At 40.8% G+C, this 22,957-nt stretch overlaps 1 protein-coding gene across 3 annotated transcripts in view; it reads left to right on the plus strand.

Annotated features, from left to right (window-relative positions):
* Window positions 1-947: 947 nt before the first annotated feature.
* Window positions 948-22,957, plus strand: part of AR (androgen receptor) — a 256,158-nt gene continuing 234,148 nt past the window's right edge. For 2 of the 3 annotated variants that reach the window (XM_053666527.1, XM_053666528.1), the window contains exon 1: window positions 1,243-3,919. In XM_053666527.1, coding sequence (XP_053522502.1) covers window positions 2,409-3,919 — 1,511 coding nt within the window. In that variant the 5' untranslated portion in view covers window positions 1,243-2,408. Of the gene's footprint in view, window positions 1,011-1,242; window positions 3,920-22,957 lie in introns of those variants that run through there. The other variant, XM_053666526.1, reaches the window with a different exon arrangement.

A 22,957-nucleotide genomic window follows, 5' to 3' on the forward strand; every position in this document is an offset into this window, starting at 1 on the left:
TATTTCTTCTCTGCCTTTAGGATTAAGTTACCTCCTTTGGTCAGGGAAAATAAATGCTTATGATGCTTGGCTGTGAAAAACATAAAGACATTGTAGATGCTTGTAAAAAGTAGAACAGGACTAGATGAAAATCTCCACAAGCCTGGGACAGATAGATCCAGCCAGATCCGAAAGTCTAAGGAATTTAAAAGCTGGGAAGGCACAGGGCCTGTCAACAAAAAAGGAAACCTCCTTCTCTATAGGTCTACCCTTTCATTGCCTCCACTACTTCATTTCCACCTGCCTCTCCATCTTTCTGCAGGGACTATAAGACCTTCTCTACAGAAGAGAAACTGCAGTATCCCATGTACCTTCCACTACTGGCTGTCCACCAAGAGGAAGAAAAGCAGTCCTGTGTAGGTCCCAGTCTTTGAATAGTGCAGCTTGCAAGCTTACAAATATACAAAAGCAATTTAGAAAAGGAATTGCCTGTATGTAACAAACGTCTGCAACACCTTGGACAAAATTGAGGTCCTTGTGCATATGACATGAGTGTTTGGTGTTTGTGTGTTTGCCTGTTTGCCTGGGTGATTTTGCCTTTGCACATTTGGGTAGGTGAGAAGTGTGTGAGTTTGGAGGCATTTCCAGACAGGAAAGGGGGAAGAAAAGAGGCAGAGATGATTACTGGTTCCCAGAGAGAGAGTTCCTAGAGAAACTGGTACCATGCCACGAAGCCCAATCACTGCCTAGGGAGGAATCTGAAAGATTTCAACAAGTATCTGCTGATTTGGCAATAGCTTGTCTTCAGTTTGTAAAAGACCCTCCAGTCCGCACTTTTCAGTCTGCGTTAAATATAGCCCCTAGTCTAAGAGGCTGATACTCCTATTGCCCCTCCCACACACGCACAGTGTCTGTTTTGAGATTGAACTTCGGAACCAAATCCCTAAGTGCTGGCCTCTGGGAAAGCTGCGCTAGTCCTGTCCTCAAATAAAGCCCTGGGTTAAAGCTTCAGCCCTGGCGCCTAAAACCAGGTTTGGGAAAGCAGGAGATACCAGGGAACTAAGGTCTTCCTGGACTACAGCGATCCTCTTCTACTTTCACCACGCTGCGCCAGCACTTGTTTCTCCCGTCACACGGCATTAGTGCGCAGGGTGGGGAGGGGAGGGGAGCGAAGGGAAGGGAAGGGTGGGGAGGGGAGGGGAGGGGAAAAAAAGGAAAGGGGAGGGGAGGGAGAAAGGAGGTGGGAAGGCAAGGAGGCCGGCCCGGTGGGGGCGGGACCGGACTCGCAAACTGTTGCATTTGCTCTCTACTTCCCAGCTCACCCTCTGAGATCTCAGGGAGCCTGGGAGAGGCTAAGGGTCGCACCTGGAGGCAGAGGAGGCAGCGGAGGGAAAGTGACTAAGCTAGCCGCTCCAGTGCGGGACAGGAGCCGAAGGGACGCCAGTGTCAGCCCCAGCTGGGCTGTGGCGGCTGCCAACGCCTCTTGCAGCCCCGCAGCTTCGAAGCCGCCGCCCCGGAGCTACGCTTTTCTCTGCGGTGAAGTTTTTGAAAGCTGCTAGAGACTCGGAGGAAGAGAGGAAAGTCCCGGGTAGGACTGACGGCTGCCTTTGTCTTCCTCCCCTCCACCCCATTGCCCCTTCCTGGGGCTCCTCTCTTGCTGCTGCCTCCACCCGCTCCCCTCTACCCCACCCCCCCACACACACTTCCCCTCCACTCTAGTCAGCCCAGCGCGGCCAGCCCGAGTTTGCAGAGAGGTAACTCCCTTTGGCCGCGAGCAGACAAGCTAGCTCTACATTGGGAAGAGGGCTCTGGGGAAGCTAGGCGATCTCGGAGAAGCTTCAGCTGTGCAGCCAAGACCTGCCTGGTTAGGCGACACGCGGGGTGAGCCCCTAAGTTCCCCTCACTCCCTCTCCACCTGGCCCTGCATGCCCCCGCCCTCTAGCCATTTTTCGGGACCAAAGATCAAAGGATGAAAAGGCAATCAGGTCTTCAGTAGCCCAAAACAAAAACAAACAGAAAAACCCCATTCAAACCTGAACAAAACCAAAGGGAAGGGGGGAGAAAAACAATAACCAGATTCTGATTTGCACCTGCTTCAGTGGACACAGTCTGGAAGACCGAGAGTTTTCTTTTTATTTTTTCTTTCAAGATCTGAGCATCTATTGAATCTACCCTCCAAGTATTGAGGAACAGACTGTGAGCCTAGCAGGGTAGATTTTGTCCAACGCGTGTGTTTTCCTCTGCACAAGACTTTGAGGCCGTCAGAGAAATTTCTTGTGGTTATTCCTGCAAGTTTCTTTCCCAGGAGCTTTCCTCAGGTGGGTAGCTAGCTGCAGTGACTACCGCATCACAGCCTGTTGAACTCTTCTCAGCAAGAGAAGGGGAAACAGGATAAAGGAATTAGGTGGAAGATACAACCAAGCTCAAGGATGGAGGTGCAGTTAGGGCTGGGGAGGCTCTACCCACGACCGCCGTCCAAAACCTATCGAGGAGCTTTCCAGAACCTGTTCCAGAGCGTGCGAGAAGTGGTCCAGACTCCGGGACCCCGGCACCCCGAGGCCGCGAGCGCAGCACCTCCCGGCGCCCATTTACAGCAGCAACAGGAGACCAGTGCCCAGCAGCAGCAGCAACAGCAGGGTGAAGATGGATCTCCCCAAGCCCAGAGCAGAGGCCCCACAGGCTACCTGGCCCTGGAGAACGAACAGCAGCCTTCACAACAGCAGTCAGTTCCCGAGGGCCACCCGGAGAGTGGCTGCATATCGGAGCCCGGGCTCCCCTCAGCTGCCGGCAAGGGGCTGCAGCAGCAGCCGCCAACACCTACGGACGAGGATGACTCAGCTGCCCCATCCACGTTGTCCCTGCTGGGCCCCACTTTCCCGGGTTTAAGCAGCTGCTCCGCCGATCTTAAAGACATCCTGAGCGAGGCCGGCACCATGCAACTGCTTCAGCAGCAGCAGCAACAGCAGCAGGAGGTAGTATCTGAAGCCAGCAGCAGTGGGAGAGCGAGGGAGGCCGCTGGGGCTCCAACGTCCTCCAAGGACAATTACTTAGGGGGCAGTTCTGCCATCTCGGACAGCGCCAAGGAGTTGTGTAAGGCAGTGTCGGTATCTATGGGCTTGGGCGTTGAGGCTTTGGAGCATCTGAGTCCTGGGGAACAGCTTAGAGGGGATTGCATGTATGCTCCGCTCCTGGGAGGTCCACCTTCTGTGCGTCCTACTTGTGCCCAGCTGGCTGAATGCAAAGGTTCTCTGCTGGATGATGGCCCAGGCAAGGGCACCGAAGAGACTTCTGAGTATTCCCCATTCAAGGCAGGTTACCCAAAAGGGCTGGAAGGCGAGAGCCTGGGCTGCTCTAGCAGCGCTGAAACAGGACTCTCCGGAACACTTGAGCTGCCATCCGCCCTGTCTCTCTACAAGTCTGGAGCACTGGAAGAGGCAGCGGCTTATCAGAGTCGCGACTACTATAACTTTTCACTAGCCCTGGCCGGGCCGCCGCCCCCTCCGCAGCCTCACCATCCTCAAGCCCGCATCAAGCTGGAGAACTCCCTGGATTATGGCAGCGCTTGGGCAGCTGCAGCGGCGCAATTCCGCTATGGGGACCTGGCCAGCCTGCACGGCGGGGGTGTAGCTGGACCCAGCTCAGGCTCACCCTCAGCTGCCTCCTCTTCCTGGCACACTCTTTTCTCGGGTGAAGAAAGCCAGCTGTATGGGCCCTGTGGCGGTGGTGGTGGCGGCAGCACAGGGGAGGCAGGGGCTGTAGCCCCCTATGGCTATACTCGGCCTCCTCAAGGGCTGGCTGGTCAGGAAGGCGACTTCCCCCCATCTGATGTGTGGTATCCTGGCGGCATGGTCAGTAGAGTGCCGTATTCAAGTCCCAATTGTGTCAAAAGCGAGATGAGCCCCTGGATGGAGAGCTACTCTGGATCTTACGGGGACATGCGGTAAGTTTCCCCGTTTAGAAATGTCTTTCAGCCTTAAGTCAGTCCGTGTTGTGGGGTATATCTTCTCTCCGCGTGAACACTCTGCCACTGGGAGAGCCCAAACGGAGTTCCATAGGAAGGGCTGCCCTAAATCAGGAGCTTTACCTGGACTCCAGGCCTGCCTAAGATTTCACCGTAGTCCGAACCCTCATTCTTCGTCCCAATAACTGCTGCTAAGACCCTGGGTGCTGGTTCGTTCGTGCCCTTCCAAATTCCTTGACAATTCTCCACTCCCAGCCTCCTAAAATCCTGCCTGACTCCCCAGGTCTCCAAATTTAAATCCAATTGCAAGGGCTACTGTCGGAAATAAAGCCCTTAATCCCTCCACTAATTTTTCTCTTCAACTCCCCAAATCCATGAACCTGGAAAAGTTTGCCCTCCAGCCTGTGACCAGTCTTGGCAGGTTCGAGGCAAAACGACTGGCCTAAGATTTTCTCAGCCCGCCTCCTTCAAAGAGATAAAATGGAGTGTGGGATTAGACGAACAAGGTGGTCTCTGAGTTCTAAGGGCCCGCTGCGTGAAGAAGTGGTGAAATTCCTTCCCTGGCAACAATTGAAGTCTCGCCCAGGGACTGGAGGTCAGCACAGAGAATCCAACCAGGCACGATTAAGGACAATTTTCTTAGTGAACACTGGACAGTATTTACCCTCACAGTTTAACTATGTTGGAAGTAGCTGCTTGGGTTTTTTTTTTTTCTTGTAAATAGTTTATTTTTCTCTGTGGATTATAAGAGATCCTCAGTCCTCTACTTCAGGTTTGCATCAGATCTATAAAGAGAACTTTTTTTAAGTAAAGGCTTTAACCAGACTTGAGTCTGATTTATAAAAGTGTTGGAAAAAGTTTTAAAGTATTTCCTGCAATTCCAGAATGCTCAGAAATCTGATTTTGGGAGGAAGGAGTAAGGCGTTTCAATACAGTCCTTTATTCCAAGAATATTTTCAAACATGAGCTGTTACCTTTAACAAATTGAATAAGAACTGTTAGGGACCTATAAGCTATAATCTTGCCCAAAAGTTTTAATTAGAAAATGAGAAAAGAGGCAGTCAGTTTCATCTTGATTAATAAAAATCTTCCCTACCACAGTTTTTCATTTTCTTGCAGATCATGTTGATGATTTTTTTTGCAACAAACTGATATATTAGTTTATCTCTGTGAGGGAGGGACTGTATTGACTGTGGAACTAACTCCTCAGGTTTGCTGGGTCCTGGTGTCCCCATTGACTTGTACATTGTTCTGCATATAGCTGTTCTTGACTATATCTGTGTTATTTTTATCTGTGGCTTTTCAAATTTCATTGTTAGTGTTAGCATCTTTGGCAACTTAAATCAAACAGTTTACCTCCTTTCACTGATGCTTCTGTTCTTGGAAAATTGATAGCATGGTGTTAAAAAAGAGAGCGAAGGATAAGATTTCCTTAAATTTTTTTCTGGGCTATTGAAAAAAACATCTTCTTACCAATCTTTACATTCTATTAGGGTTTTAAAGTTTCACTTACAGGATTTTTAAAGGGTTTCTTTATAGCATTTTTTGTGAAGTGGTTATACTGTCAGATAAAAGGCCTTTTTCATTTTTCTAAGAATAGATTTACTTGGTAGGGTTAATTATTCTTTTGGAAGGGCTGTCCCTAGTCAGTGAAGCCCTCTTCTGTTGTGACCTTTTCTGGGGCAGGGGATATCAAAGGTTCTTCCTGACCTACCATTAGGCTAAACCCAGACACTGGAACCTTCCCTCTTTTGCATGCCCCCTCCAACTAACTCAGTTAACAGGGAGGAAATGTACGATTACACATATTTATTAAGGAATGAGTACCTTCCAAGAGACAACCTTAAATGTTCAGGAAGTGTTTATCGAGAGCAAAATGTTCCTTACTATCAGGTGTGCAGTAAGATAGGTGATTTTATCCCAGGTCTTAATAGAAAAAGTTCTCTATTAGAAAGACTTGCTTAAATTAATGACCTTAACTAATGACAACTTTTCAGTATTCAAACAAAAGTACCAGATTATTGAATCTTCCATGGTTTCTGATTGTTGCAGTGGTTATGGCAGTCTGGTGAAAGGGAAAACTGGAGTTCCTATCCTGTGGGTTGACAAAAAAAAATCATTTCTACAGTATAGAAAATTCTTGAGTCAGTTTTTTTGAAATACCAACTTCATCAGAATACAACCAATCCCAATCTAAAAATAGATATTTTCTTACTTTTCTTTCCTCCCCTCACTTCATAGAGGCATGATTTAGTAAAAGGCAAGGGATTTTCAAAAAGCCAAACCCAGAGCTTCTACCTTCTCTGTATTGCATGCCAACTTTGACTTAAAAATCTCAAAATTCTAGAGGTCTCCAATAATATGTATTGGATTTTCCCCTTTTTCCAACTGCATTTGTGTGTTCAGACATTAGTTAATTGTAGAAGTGGAAATTTTTTAAACTTTAGTAACTTGTGGAATAATTATGTTTTTATATATTTACAATGTTTCTGGGGAGAGAGGAGAGGCTGGAGGTGGTTTTTATTTTCTTAATTTACCATGTGGTTTGAACAGAAGGAATCATAAAAAGTGATGGGGGTTATGTGCAATCCTGGTGATAATTTTTGGAGCTGTCTTCTTTCAGAGATCAAACAAGACTACGACTTCGTTCATTGACCACTGTCCGATTTAACAAAAGTAATGCCCTTTATATTCTGGGAAACAGAATAATAATATGACAAATATTTATTCTTGGTAGTTAAGGCTCAGAGGAACAAGAAATTAGAATTGGGGTTTAAATAACTTATCCATTTGCAAAAAGAAAATTTAAATTTTCTCTTGGTATTTGGTTCTGCTCTTCATAATAACTAATACTTGAGTAGTGCTTTAAGATTGGCAAATACCGTCTTTCTCTATTAGTTATTTTGAAATAAGTCATTTTATCCCCTTTTCATACCCTTTCCCCTCCTCAGTTGTCAAGCAACTCTTTGTGACAACCTTTAACAGAGCAGTTTGTCTGTTCTTTAAAGCAGGATTTTGCTTTGGGATCAAGATAGACTGACCCTCTGTCCATGGGCCTTGAGGATCAGTATGTTGAGAAAAAATCCTTTCTCCATAGTCAGCAAATCACTGGTGGGTTCTCTCTGGGTACCAATAATCAAAATCTGAGAACCAAATAGCTACACTGGCTGGTATCTTTTTCTAATGTGTGCAAGATGTAGCCTCGGAAGGCTTCTCTTTTTTGTCTACAGAGTATCTCTCTCAGGTCTACCAAAGGCTAACATCAGTGACACATATTTTTGAAGAACCTTACAACTTTCTAATTGCAAGCTCACCTTGTGGTGCTTTCTTGCCAGTGCAAATTTTACCTCATCAGACTTACATTCTTTCACCTGTAAAATTTAAGTTAATAGATTGAATTTGCTGGCACATTTAATTTTCTTTAAGGGTTTTTCTACCTGAGGTAATTTGCTCATCTGCTGTACATGTACACATTTAAAACAAAGAATTCCTTGGCCTCCTCACTCGTATTTCTAGTGTGACTACTCTTGGTGGAGTTAGAGGCATGGACAATTTTATTATTATTTTTTTTGTCATGGTGCTATCGAGACTACCAGTTTCATTCAGAACTCTGCTCAAGAGGGAGCTTAAAGCTGGCTGGGTGTAGCAAGTAAGGGGCTATTTTATACCCAAACCTGAAATCATGATTCTGAAAAATACACAACCAAAAGTCAAGTTCTGTGAGGTTGGTAGGAGAGGGAATAGGAAACCTCTCTCCACCCTCTACTGCCACCATTTTCTCTTTGTTTGCAGTTTCTTCAAGTACTGCCTGGCTGTCTCTGATTTTCTTTCTTTCCACTCCTTTTATGCTTTTGACATTGAAATGTAGACTCTTCTTCCTACTTTTCAGGATATTCTTCTCAGTACTCCTGTGGAGTACTCTTAAAATATATATATTTTTAAATCTGGAGAGTAACAAATCAGATGAACCCCAATTTCTCTCTTTTAGGACTAGATGACTTGAGGGGATAGCAAAATGAATAGCTGGACTTTTTTTATCTAGAGGTTACAACCTGATTCAACAATAGCTGAAACAGCAGAACTATATGACTTAAAGACTTGGCAATTTGTTGAAGTATTTTTTTGGCTACTATCTCTGTCTCTCTCTTGATCTTTATTTTATTTCTCTGTGTCTACTGATCATTTTCTCAACTAGCAACCTTTTCTCAAAGCCTGCGAAGAACCCAACCCTCTCCCTCTTGAGACAGCTCTGCCTGGGTCAGATCACCATAGCACTTTCACAAGAAGTACCTAATGTGCATGCGAGGGTGCTTACTATTAGTGTCTGGCTGGGCTTATACACAGATGTAAATTAATCATTTGAAAACAAAGAAAATATTGAAATAAATTATTCTACCTCAGATTTCCTTTGCCAGCATTCTATGAAGTTCTGAGATGTTGAATTCTGAGTAAGTTATCTTCATCCTAACCAGAAAGATGACTTTTTTCATTGCTTGTAAAGTTATATACAGTTAACCAGTATTGATTAGTATTCATCATACTGAAGATAATTATGAAAGCTCATATTTATATTACACTCTTTTCAAAGAAAAGACCCAGTGTCTTCTGATTTATTCTCTTGCACTCATGTACATTTGAGCACACCAGAAAGTGCTTAGTGAATAGCCCTTTGTTAGTTGAAAAATAGAAATAGTTGCATTTTCTATAATATTTGTTTACCATGTGGGGAAAGCTTTGCAGAGCAGCACTTTGGCTTTTTCCTTGAAGCTTCCCTTCCAGCTTTTTTCCTGATGCTTCCCACCTGACAGATAATGTTTTAGGTTGTTGCTCTGTAAGGGCTACTTTCAGTGCTTGCTGCATAGAGATGATAGACTGAATTATGCACAATTCCTTACCCACTCGTGGGTGCTGTCACCCATTCTCTCACACCAATACCTGTTGCCAACTTGTAAGCCACAGCAGGATTGAGAGTGGCTCAGCTCGAGAAGCTTATAGCTCTAAAGTGCTGATTACTTGAGAATGCTGCCATTTTAAATCATGCAGTACCTGAATTTTATGTTTTAATGACAGCTTTATGAGACATAATTCACAATATATATAATCCAGGAATTTAAAGTTTACTGCTTAATGATTTTAGAATATTCAGAGTATATTCATCACTCCAATCAATTTTGGAACATTTCATTCACTTAGCAGTCAAACTCCTGTCACCCAACTCTGAGCAATTATCAGCCACCAACCTACTTTCAGTCTCTGTGAATTTGCTTATTCTAACATTTCATATAAATAGGATCATATATTACTTGGTCTTTTGCGACTAGCTTCTTTCATATAGAATAATATTTTCAGTATTCATTCATATTGAAGCACATGTCAGTACCTCATTCTTTTTAATGACCAAATAATGTTCCATTATATGGATTTACCACAATTCATCTATCCATTCATCAGTTGATAGACATTTAACTTTTTTTTTACATTTTAAGTATTATAAGTAATACTACTATGAACAGTCATGTATAGAATTTTTGAACATATGCTTTCAATTCTTTGGGTACATGCTTTGGAGTGGAGTTTCTGGGTCATATAATAACTTGAGGAACTCTCAAAACTGTTTTCAAAAGTAGCTGTGCCAGATTTTGTGACATGTAGGTGTGAGATTTTACAATCTCACCAGTAATATATGAAGGGTCCAATTTCTCCACCTCCTGATAATACTTGTTGTTGCCTTTCTTTTTAATTATAACTATCATAGTGGGTGGGATGTGATATTTCAAACTGGTTACAATTTGTATATCCTTTTTAAATTGTTCATTTATAATTGTTCATTGAAAGTGTTTAGAAATATAATTGATTTTTGTATACTGACCTTCTGTCTTGCAACTTTGCTGAGAGTGCCTGAGTTTTGAACACCTCTAGGACTTAAAAGGCAGAAGGTATTTTCTACTGTGTTAAAAGTTAAAGCATACATTGTTTTGTCCTGTGCAAAGGCTGCTTAGGGACACTGCTGTCATTTTTTTTCAGCTGTGAATTGGAATTGGTAATGACAGCCCCTTCCTAAATGAATAGAAGAGTGTGTCTACAATTTTCAGGCTTTTAGAGAACAGTATGAAAGAAACCTAATAAAGTTTATTCAGTTAACAGTCTTATTTTTAGGAAGAACTGGGAACTATTACCAAGAGGATGCGGACTAATTATTTCTATACAGAAAACTGACACAAAGAGATAAGAAATGCAAACTAGGTCAAAGAAATCACTAGCTATATTTGGCTTATGTTTAGGTTAATGTAAACAGCTGGAGTAATAATTTTGTTATTATATGTTGTCCTTTGGATAAAGTAAATGCCACCGCTCCTTTTGGTGTGTATTTCTAGATGAGGAAATTTTTCATTTGATTTTATATAATTTAGGCTTCTTTTCTGGAATTCACTCTATAACCATGAAGCAGAGATAAAATTCACCTATAAAAGAACTAAAGTCTTGCCTCATTAACACTCTAGGCTAAGAACATATCTAATCAGCTATAGCTATTGTGTCCTGATAATGGTCAGTGAACTGTAGGTCACTGGACAAAACGTCCTACTGAGACCTAGCTGTCTTCAGAGACCAACCTAATAAAGTTATTTTTATTATTTAAGATTTTATTTATTTATCTTTAGAGGGTAAGGGAAGGAGAGAGGGAGAGAAATATCAATCTATGTTTGCCCCTCATTTGTCCCCTGCTGGGAAATGGCCTGCAACCCAGGCATATGCCCTGACTGGGAATCAAACCATGGTTGTTTGGTATGCAGGCCCATGCTCAATCCACTGAGCCACACCAGCCAGGGCTAAAGTTATTTTTTAAAATGTATCCATTTATCTACTACTCTACAGTAAGCACCTGGTATATGCCTATCTGTATGCTAGGGGACACAACTCAGGAAGAATCTTAAGGCCAATGCCCTCAACAACCTTATAACTACATATTAAAAAACCATAAAGGCAACACTGTTCTGTAAGTATGATGAGATGCTGGCTTGTATGGTATGGGTTTTTGAAATGTACACCTTCAAAAAAGGAATGAATCAAAGTCAGCTGATGTGGTTAGCAATATTACCTGTGACTGCATCTTATCCTTTTTTGATTAGGGGGGTCATGATTAAACTCAAGCAATAAATTATAGGTCTTGATGGCTAGTTCAAATAATAGAAGGTGATGCCTGGGAAAGACAATATGAATGAATTTGATTAGGAGGAGCTGAAATCTATTTCTTCTTTTTAAACAGTGCCACTCTACTCAAATTAGTTACTACTTTCTTCCTCAGTTCCTTTGGCTGTATCATTGCCCTTGTTGGAATAATGTTTTGATGTCTTTGACTATAGAACTGTGCAATACATGAGGAGTTAATTAGATTAAGGGGATTTATTGGTGCAAATTTGGCTTGAGAGCCAATGAAGATTCCTAGTTTGGTGGTCAAATCAAGAATTACTAGTCTTTTCTCAAGGTTTCCTTTACATATGGCAGCATGATTTGAGATTGTGTATAAATGGGGTTACAGGCTGTTGGTTAAGTGACTCAAGGGAGAATACAAATTAAACAATTCTTGGAGTAAGGAGTACATAAAAACGTTTTTATAAGGGCTTTGCTAAATTAGATGTAGCTTTATGAAATAGCTTACTCTTGAATCAAGGGCTCTGTTTTCTGCAGTTTGAATTAACTTGCTTATAGAACTGTAGTTCTACTATATGGCCACTAGGGGGACTGCAAGTATCCTGCAACAGAATTTTCTTTCCTTTTTTAATATTTTATTGTTTATATTATTACAGTTGTTCCAATTTTCCCCCCTTCTCCCCCTCCATGAAGCCCACCCCCACTTCCATAGTCAGTCTCCACGCCATTGTTCATGTCCGTGGTCCTTCATGTAGATTCTTGGCACCAGAATTTTCATAGGAATGGTTGACCTCCTTTAGTGTATTCAGCACATCACAGGCTAACTTGAGCCAGAACCACCCAGTATCAAGCAATAAATAAGCTATGGTAGTACTTACTATTTTATATGGAATGTTCTTTCCCAAAGCGCAAAACATTCTTAGTAACACTGTTTGACTCCTTTGATACCTTTTCCACAAGTGGTACAGGGAACAGTGAATATTGGACATATTCCAGTAGCACTTTACAGTTTCCAGACAAGTTTTAAATTCTGTTATTGCATTTAATCCTCATTCTACCTTGTACCAGTAGCCAGGTTTCATGGTAGTATAATATTCTTCATACTATTACAATGTTGTTATTCCCATTGTAAATTTTATGTTCAGACAAGGTAGGTAACATGTATAAAGTAAAATAGCTTCAAAGTGGCAGAGCTGGGATTTCATCCTCATTCTTTCTTCCTTAACTTGGCTTCCTCTTTCATTTATCACATGGGTCTCTCACCTCATAGATTAAAAATAGGAGATTCAGAGAAGCTATGACCGGTATCTCTTAACCGGTATCAGTAATACAAACTGGTAAAGCTCTTAAGGCTTCTGGATCTCTTATTTACTAACCAGGTGGATGGATTGGGTTGTATGGGAGTTCCGAGTGCCAGTAGCCTTGTTATCCTGCTTTACAGAATGCGCTTACTTAATAACTACTTATTGAGCATTTATTATATGCCAAATGTTATACTAGGCACTGTTGACATAGCAATTAACAAGGACACAAAAATTCCTCCTTCTGTGGATTCTACAGTTTAGTGAGAAGACACATGTATATATATATATATCAAAAGTGATTATGTCATGACAAATAGCTTAGCACAGTGTGGAGGGTACAGATTAATAGTGTGAGGGACTATTGTGTATTTGTCTGTCAGGAAGTACCTTACTGAGAATTTGATATTTGAGCAGAGACCTGAAGAAAGTGAGGAAGTGAACCATAGGGATATCTTGGGTTAGAATATTCCAGACACAGGTAACCATAACTACCAAAAGCCTGAGGAAGGAGCAAAGTTGGTGTGATGAAGGATATATAGCAGGGAAGCCTGTAAGGCTGGTTTAAGTAAATAGAGAATGATAAGAAATGAGATCAGAGTTAATGAAGAACATCACAAGTTTTCGTTAGGACTCCACTTTTTACTTTAATATGGGGAACCATTGGAAAGTATTGAGCAGAGGAGTAACATGATTTTAGCATGATCCTTCTTCATGTCTTGTACCATTTCATTTTTTTGTACATTTGTTTGTTTACTTATTCTCTGTGTGACGAAGAGGCTATAGGAGCAAGAGGGAAGCAGGGTGATGAGGCTACTGCAGTGATCTGAGTGAGAGATGATGGCAGCTTACACCAGGGTGGTCTTGATGAAGGAGATGAGAAGATACTGAATTCTGGATGTCTTTTGATGGTACAGGTGACAGCATTTTCTGACAGATTAGATATTCATTGTGAGAAAAACAGAGGAGTCAATGCTTATCGTCAAATTTCACATGTGAACAATTTGAAAAATGTGATTACTAGTTAATAAAATGGGGAAGATTGTAGGCAGAGCAAATAGGTATGTGGGTAGTTATGAATCAAGAGTTTGATTTAGGGTGTATAAAGTTTGAATTATCTGGTGAATATCCTGATAGCTTCTTCTTAGTTTTCACATAGTGCTCTCAGCTTTTCTGCTCCTCAAGATGATTATAAAGAACCTTAAAGATCACCTAGGCCTTTGGTACCCTCCCCCCTCTGCCTTTTATTTTATAGAAGCCCAGAGAAGGGTAGCATCTTATCCATGGTAAAACAAGTTGGCAACAGAACTAGAGCACAAACTCAGTTCTCCTGGATTCCAACTCGATGTTTCTTTTCTCAATGTTATTCTGAGGCATCATTATGGGGAAAGAGTAAGTCTCTCCTTCTTGCCCAATCCTTAAACCACATAATTAAACTAAATAGTGAATAAAAGAACTGAAACAGCATACAGATTGGCTGTTGCCTCCAATCAAACCACAATGTTATTATGTTTTTACTGAACCATATGCCAAAATAAGTTATCCATGAAAAACATGGTAAGCAGGTCAAAGCTAGAAGCTACTGAGAATCTCAACAGAAATGGCCTGAGATTGTAGGATTGTAGAGTTCATGGAACCTGGGAGACTATCTTGTCCTGTTAGACTGTTTGATAGATGAGGTGTCTAAGAGACAGAGATGGAAAGGAACTTGACCAAAGTCTCACAGAAAGCGAGTGTCTTTTAGTCAGAGCCTGTTTTGGGAGTTAGCTATGTTGCTTCCTTGAAAAAAATCTATGTTGGAAAAATTATTCCTCAGTCAGAACAGAGAATTACAGTAATAGTAATAATAATGATAGAACTTACTGTGTGCCAAACTTTGGTGCCTTACATGGGTTAACTTGTTCAATTCTCATAAAAACTTTGGTCAATAGGTAACCCAGAGAGGTTAAGTAATATGCCCAAAGGTCACACAGCAAGGAAGTAGCAAGGCTTGTGTGCACATCAAGGATGTATGATATGTAACTAGGAGGTCCTAACCACCATATAATACCAGCACCTTTTCAAATTAGCCAGCTGTTTACCTCTACCATCCCAAAAGACTGGTGACTCAGATGACTCATTATGCACTGATGCTATTATAGCCTACTAATCCTCACCTGGGGATTAAAGTAGAGGTGGAGTGACACAAAGGAGATGGTGGAAACATTTGATTATTTACAATAAAGATTGGAAAGCAAAACTAAAAAATTCTTGAAAAATGCTTAGAGATCCCCAGGTGGTTAACAATCTCCAAGCCCCACTACAAACCTGGGCAATATGATGCATGCTTAAATAGGAGAACTATTAAGGTGAGAAAAATGAAATAGCTGATTATTTTGGAGTTCAGAGCTCTTTTATGTGTTTTACATATATTAATTCACTTAATCCTAAAAATAACTCCCTGAGTTGGGTACCATTATCACGTTACTAGTGAAAAAACAGGCACAGAATAGTGACATAACATTCCCATGGTTATAGAACAAGTAAGTGGAAAAGCATATATTAGAATCTAGGCAGTCCAGATTCATAACACAGGTTCTTTTCCACTACATTTAGGGAAAGGAGTGCAACTCCTGTTGTAGATGTTTTTAATGCAAAAACAGTGTACCTGAACTTGAATGACTGGGCAACTATAATCCTTAAACTACAACAGGTTCTTTTAAGATCTTTTAGGAGAAAAGGAACCTAACCAAGGTCACATGGTGAGTGATGAGCAGAACTAGAGCTTGAATTTGAGACTCCATACTACTAGGCCTCTTTTCATTCTGTCTTTCTGGCTCCCTTCTCACACTGGCCTATCTCCCTCCATTTCTCATTTTGTACCACACTAACCCCTAACCTTTTTTAAAAAATTAATTTTCTCCATCAACAACATTGGACAGAGAATGGGAATAATGGTCAAAAAACACATCTCCTTCTAGATATTGGACAAATGAAGAAAAATGTCAGAATATAGGATTTCTCCTAAATAAGAAGGGGAAATTCCCAGTATGACAAGATGCTACCTTTGTCCTAGGCCCAAATTGGTTGTGCAGGATTCCATAGGAAGTCATGAATGTGGTTATCAGATGACATTTTTGTTACTGTGGTAATGGAAGCAGGTAACTATTAAAGTCTGCTTCTCTCTGGATTTTTTTAAAAAGGAGGTACAATATTGCTACTCACAAAAACAACTACTTAGACCTTTATTTTGAAAATTGTCATTACATAAGAAAAAGAATCTTTCTAAACTTATATTGGGCTACTTCTCTGAAGCATTGTACAACCTCTAATTAGATTAAGAAATCACATAAACTGAGAGTTGGGAGTAAAGGTGGAAAGCCTGATGTTTGGGTGAGAAGGATTACAAAACATGTTTTGGGGTGTGTTTACTGCTTCCATTTCATCTTTGTTTAAAAATAAGAAGATTAGCAAGTGTGTAGTCTGTGGGAGTTTCCAATTTTTTATTTGAAAAAACCTGTTTGATCATCCTTTTAAGTAAAAAAGACCAAATTAGGCTGAGACATTTCAGTCACCAACTACCTAATAATAGACCAAAATGTTAACCATGCTCATATTTTCAGGTAATGTGTCATTTGCTTTGGACATTTGCTGAGCCTTTCTGAGGTGCTGGATTGACTTCAAATATAGCAGGTCAGATGTGGATTTCAACAGGTTGGGCTCTTCTTTGGGGACATCACTATTCTTCCAGATTCAGAGTTTTCTATCAGAGATGACCCCACAATGTTCTGAAAAGCTACTCTTAAAGCTTTAGGAGTAGTGAAACTATGTATTGTTTCCAAAGCCTTCTAAGTAATTCCCTCTACTTAAGTTCAAATCCTCATCAGCTCTTGCCTGGATTAGTGCAGTGACCTCATGCCTGCTCTCTTTCTAGTCCTCTCTGCTGGTCACTAATTCATGTTGTAATCATCACATCATATTAACATTCCCAAAGTTAAGCTACAGTATTGTTAGTATCCTCCTTTAAACATTCATTAGTCTATAACCTCCTTGAGAGTTGGAACTCTAAGTTATCTATTCTCAATGCTTATAACAGAGGAAGCTTTGCTGAGCAGTTACATATGCATGTTCGTAATTACAGCCCTTCCCCCTTTGCTTATATATAAAATTCAAAATTATTTAAGTCTGGTGTTTGAGGCTTCTTATTGTCTGGCTTACTTTTCCAGCCTCAGAACATTCAATTCCTTTACAAAAGTCTTAAACACCAGCCAAACAGATCTAGTCACTGTCACTTTAACCACCTCCACTCCTTTATTCTTTCAACTTTTTATTTTTTCCCATTATTCTTTGGCCTTGAAGGCAATTTTAATAATATCCATTATTCTAAGCTTAGTTCTAATACAGTCTTCTACAAGAAGAAATTTCCCATCCCTCTTGCCCATTGAGAGGTAATGTCTACAACATGATATGGTTTTTCCATAACATGACATGTTTGAAAGAATGTAGGCTTCAATTTCCTCATCTGTAAAGTAGGGTTAGAAACCTCTTATTTATAAGATTTTTTTAGAGAGAGGATCAGAAGACATGATGGATGTGAGGTATAACTTAAAAGTCACAAACGAATTCTATGCAGCAGAGAGAAAGAAGGAGCTACTACCCTTTGCAACAACATGGATGGAACTGGAAAGCATTATGCTGAGTGAAATAGCCCAGGCATTGAAAGACAAATACCATATGATCTCGCCTTTAACAGGAAGCTAAACAACAAAACAAACAAGCAAACAGAATAAAAACAAAGACACTGAAATAGAGAACAAGTGGGCAGCGACCAGAGGGGAGAGGGAAGGGAATTTAAGGGGAAAAATGGGGAGGGATTTTGAGGAACATGTATGAAAGACATAGGGATGAGGACTGGGCGGGTAATGGGAGGGAGGTGGGGAGACGGGGCGGGGGGGGCTGGGATGAGAGAAATAGACAAAAAACTGTACTTGAAAAATAACTAAATAAAATTTTTTTAAAAATACAAAAAAATAAATAAATAATGTTGCAATTAAAAAAAGTCAGTGCTTAATATCTTTTAGATTTATCCACTTTTATTCTTCCATTAATATGGTACTGAGTTCATTAAATTATAATTGTTTTTGTGCATGTCTTATGGGTCCTCCCAAATTGTACCTTCTAAAGAAGGGAAAATACTGTCTGATGAATATCTTTATGTAAGATATACAAAATACATACCTTAGAGCTTGTCGTGTAGCACGTATTCCATAAGTTTTTCTTTTTTAAAGATTTTATTTATTTATCTTTAGAGAATAAGGGAAAGAGAGAGGGAGAGAAATATCAATGTATGGTTGCCTCTCATGAGTCCGCTGCTGGGAACTGGCCTGCAACCCAGGCATGTGTGCTGACTGGGAATTGAACTGCAATCCTTTGGTTCACAGGCCCTTGCTCAATCCACTGAGCTACACCAGCCAGGGCTATAAGTATTTCTTTATTAAGTGATTCTGAGTCAATAGTATTAAGTGACTGCTGAAACAGCTTATTTCCATTCATAGAAAATTAGGATTCAGACTAAATGAAGTGATAGCCTTACTCTATTAAATTCTGGTCAGACCAGATTTGCAATGTGGTGTTTGACCCCAGTATTCATGGGACATCTGCTCTTCTAAAGCAAGGAAAAGCTAAGATATTGGGTTGGGTATGAGAAGGGAGGCACTGAGCAGTGGACATAAATATTGTCTCATTATATCTGAAGGACTCACATTGAATAAAGGAGTTAAATATTTTTCTGTAGAGCCCCAAAGGCCAAAACCAATGAGAGCCAATTGCAGTTCAGTAGAAGGAAAACATTTTCTCAGTGTGGCTTTACCTATATCAGAAGTTGCTAATATGGGCCAGATAAGTTTTTTTATGCATGTGAGCATGTATGTTTATGTTTCTAGCATTTCATGTAAAAATCAGGTTTCCGGTTTTGAGAATGAAGATCTGACATGGCTGGGCCTATATGACACTAACCAGAAGTTGCCCCTCGTCTAGTTGGGGCATGTACTTCTCACTTTGCCCAGCCACCAGCTACCTTAAATTACTTGCTTGACCCTTCTAGGCATTCCTTATCAGAGCAGGGACATAGGCAAATTTTGAGAGCCTTCCTTCTTTACTCCAAGGGTTTTTGTACCTCATATAGGAGGAACTAAAGGAAGATACAAGGAACTTTGCAATTACATCCACCTGGCTTTCAGTTTTGGTGCAGCCATGTACCAACAGTATAACTTCGAGTGAGTAACTTGACCTCTCTGAGTCTCAGCTTCTTCATTTGTAGACTGTTCTCCTCACAGTGTTATTGTGAGGACTAAATAAAATAACTAATATAGAGGGCATGCCACTTAGTAGATGCTGAAATATTAATTAATAATCTTAATAAGTTCCCTTCTTATTCATCATACCCTTTCAACCATGTATATAGGGCAGAAGTTTGGACTCATAGTAGGTGATTTCTACAGTTGCTTCCTAATAATTTAAAAGCCTGTAAATGACTCCAAAATGTCCATTTAGATGACTCTAGGTATACCTTGCAAAGTTAGGAATTTTTAATAAACAACAGAGGCTGAGGGCTCTTGGGAAAGAAGTTAGCATCAGGGCTAAAGAATCATGTATTGATGTTCAGGCATAGACTTTGGCATCTGGCAATTTAAATCCTGGCTCTGACAATTACTAACTGCATATTCTGGGCCACTTAAGCTTACTTGGTTTCAGTTTTCCTCATTTTAAAATAAAGATACTTATATTCCCCTCATTGTTCTTCTGAGTATAAGTGAAATAATAAGTATAAAACATCTTGACAAAGCCTGGCCCAGAATAAAAAGTTGATAATTGGTACTCATTATTACTATTGTTATTTTTACATTGTTTTTAATATATATTGTATTGACTATGCTATCACAGTTGTCCTGATTTTCCCCCTTTCCCCCCCCCCAACCAAGCACCCCCTATTCCCTCTGGCATTCATTCCTCCTCCTTAGTTAATGTCTATGTATATTTTTTGGCTCCTCCATTTCCCATACTGTTCTTAATATCTCCCTGTCTACTCTGTACCTACCAACATGTACTTCTTAATTCCTGCACCTTTTCTCTGATTTTCTCCCTGCCCCCTCCCAACTGATTACCCTCCAAATGATCTCCATATTTATGATTCTGCTTCTGTTCTGCTTGTTTGCTCAGTTTGTTTTTTAGATTCAATTTTTCATAGTTGTACATTTATTGCCATTATAATGTTCATACTTTTGATCTTTTTCTTAAATAAATCTCTGTAACATTTCATACAATAATGGCTTGGTGATGATGAACTCCTTTAGGTTTACCTTGTCTCAAAAGCACTTTGGCTGCCCTTCCATTCTAAATGATAGTTTTGCTAGGTATAGCAATCTAGGTTGTAGGTCCTTCTTTTTCATCATTTTGAATGCTTCTATCCTGCAAAATTTCTTTTGAGAAATCGGCTGACAGTCTTATGGAAACACCTTTTAGGTAACTATCTGCTTTTCTCTTGTTGCTTTTAAGATTCTCTCTTTAGCCTTGGCCAGTGTGGCTCAGTGGATTGAATGCCAGCCTGCAAACCAAAGGGTTGCTGGTTTTATTCCCAGTCAGGGCACATGCCTGAGTTGTGGGCCAGGTTTCTGGTAGTGGGCATGTGAGAGGCAACCAGACATTGATGTTTCTTCTTCTTTCTTTCTCTCTCACTATTCCTCTCTCTAAAAGTAAATAAATAAAATCTTTTTTTTAAAAAAAGATTCTTTCTTTATCTTTAATGTTTGGCATTTTAATTATGTGCCTTGTTGTGGTCCTCTTTGTGTTTGTCATGTTTGGGACTCTCTGTGCTTCCTGGACTTGTATGTCTATTTGTTTCACCTAATTAGGAAAGTTTTCTTTCATTATTTTTTCAAATAAGTTTTCAATCTCTTGCTCTTTCTCTTTTTCTTGTGGCACCCACATGATTCGAATGTTGGTACATTTGACATCATCCCAGTGGCTCCTTACCCTATCCTGGTTTTTTTTTAATTCTTTTTTTTCTGTTCCGGTTGAATGTTACCTTCTTTTTTATGTTCTAAATCATTAATATGATTCTCAGCTTCGTCCACTCCACTGTTGTTTCCCTGTAAATTTTTCTTTATTTCACCTAGTGCAACCTTCATTTCTGCCTGGGTCTTTTCTACTGTTGAAGTACCAGATGAGTTTCCTGGGCAGGTAATAATCAGTGTTTTGAACTCAGCATCGCATAGATTGCTTATCTCCATTCTGTTTAGTTCTTTTTCTGGAGTTTTGTTCTATTCTTTCATTTGGGTCATATTTCTTTTTCTCCTCATTTTGGCAGCCTCTGCGAGTTTGTTTCTGTGTATTAGGTAGAGCTGCTTTGATTCCATGTCTTAGTAGCATGGCCTATTGCAGAAAAGTGCACTAGTAAGTTGGATGGAGCAAAGTCTGAGGAAATTGCTAGGGCAAGGTAAACTGTGTGAACCAGGTGATGGGTCTCAGATATGGTATCATCATTCTGTGGCTCTATAGGGGAAGGCTCAGGAAAGGGACTTGGTCACTGCATGGCCTCTGCAGTTTTGTTTGAGAGGAAGCTGTCTCTGGGAACTTGCTCTGATGCTAGACACTTCAGTTTCTTTCCATATGTCACTGGTGCCCTTCCAGTTGCTTTCCCAGTACCCAGAAGGAGTAAGTCTGTGTTAGTCCTATGATGATGTGGGCTCTTTATGAGTAGACACCTGAGAATCCTTTAGTTTCCTCTGGTGCCACAACCCCAACTAGTTTTTATAGCCAGAAGTTATTGGGACTTATCTTCCTGGCACTGGAATCCTGAGCTTGGTGGTCTGTTGTGAGGTTGGGATCCCTCGCCCCTGAGGTATCCCTCCCTATTTTTATATACCACATGTAGGTGTGGGACTACTCATTCCACGTCTCTGCATCTCTGCCCCCTCCTGTTTGCCTGGATGAATGTGATTTCTTTAATTCCTTGGTTGCCAGACTTCCATACAATCAATATTCTGATGATAGTTGTTTTGTAATTTACTGACATTTTTCTTCTGTTGTGCAAGGAGGTGAGCTGTGTTTCCCGATGCTTCCATCTTGACCAGGAGTTCTATTACTACTATTATTATTAAACCAGACAGGCAGATCTTGGGAATACACATAGCTAGATTCAGAATGAAGTATGTGGGTCTTTCTCCAGGCCACTGCTGTCCATTTCTCCTCTCCACAAAGCTCCAAGTCTCCAAAATGCTTTGGCTGGAATGTAAGTGTGAGGTCATTGAAGATAATAGGGAGCATGAATTGCTTTGGTAAGGCAAGTTACTAAGTTACTTCCCTTAGCCCACTTGAAATCTTTTACTAGTTGATGCCTGTTTCAAAGTACAAGACTGAGCTAGTTTGAGAAGAGAGGGAGAGTGAGAAGACACCTCCTCTCAGCCACAGGTCATGGTCCTCCACAGGGAACAGAATGACCTGGTCCAAAGTCTGGGCCCTTGGTGACTTTGGAGCCCTTACATTTAAACCAGTCACTCTACTGCACACATCTGTCTCCTTCCCCCACAGAATCACTGGGCAGGAATTTCCTCAACTCCTTCCCTGACCTGAAACCATCCCCCTTTTAATCCTAGTGCTCCACACAACTTGCAAAAAGCAGACAGCAGAACAAAAACAAGCCTCTTAGCAGAGAGAGGGAGAGGGAGGGGGAGGGGGAGGGGGAGACAACTGTGAGCAGTGCTGAATTGCTTTGGAACTTCATGTTAACAAAGTACCTTCCTGACCATCTTTCAATACCCTCAACAGATTAAAATATTTTTTTCACTTTGTCTCAGAGCAGCTCCTTGCATGGGCATATTTAAAGATCTGCTGAGTCATCAAAGAGCAGGCAAGAGGCAAAGACTATACCCTAGTCTGTGGAGGAGTAAGTAGAATGGTGAAATCTACATGGTTTTCTCCTATAAAGACGGAAAAGATGACCCACTTCTAGCCCCCAGGACTCCAGACATCATTATTCAGACTTTTTATTTGATCACTTTTGGTTTCCTTCTTAGTTTGTAGAAGAGTAAGAGTGAGATGGAAGGAACACTTCTATCAATGTGTCAGCTGTCTGGAATTCTAATGCTCCTGGTGTTGGTAGCTGAGAGTAGCATCAAAGAGTTGCCTCAATATATACATTTTCTTCTTCCATTTTCAATTTCTGTTCACTGATATTGTTACCATTGCATATGCCAGTTTATAGAAAGTGATATATATTTTTATACTGTAGTCTCTACTACACTTCTTTATTAGTTAGCAGTGAGCACATATTCTTTTTTATTTAATTATTTTTCAAATACAGTTCTCTGTCTTCCACTCCCATCCCAGCCCACCCCCGTGCTCCCCACCTCCCTCCCATTTCCACCCCGCTTAAGTCTTGTCCACGTGTCCTTTATACTAGTTCCTGTAAATCCCTCCCCTTTTTCCCCTGAAATTCCCTGCCCTCTCCCCTCTGGTCGCTGTCCCCCTCTTCTCTATTTCACTGTCTTTGTTTTTATTTGGCTTGCTTGTTTATTTTGTTATTTAGCTT

The sequence above is a fragment of the Artibeus jamaicensis genome, unplaced genomic scaffold, assembly GCF_021234435.1.
Source record: "Artibeus jamaicensis isolate MK-2021 breed Jamaican fruit bat unplaced genomic scaffold, CSHL_Jam_final contig_457, whole genome shotgun sequence".
Classification (NCBI taxonomy): Eukaryota; Metazoa; Chordata; class Mammalia; order Chiroptera; family Phyllostomidae; genus Artibeus; species Artibeus jamaicensis.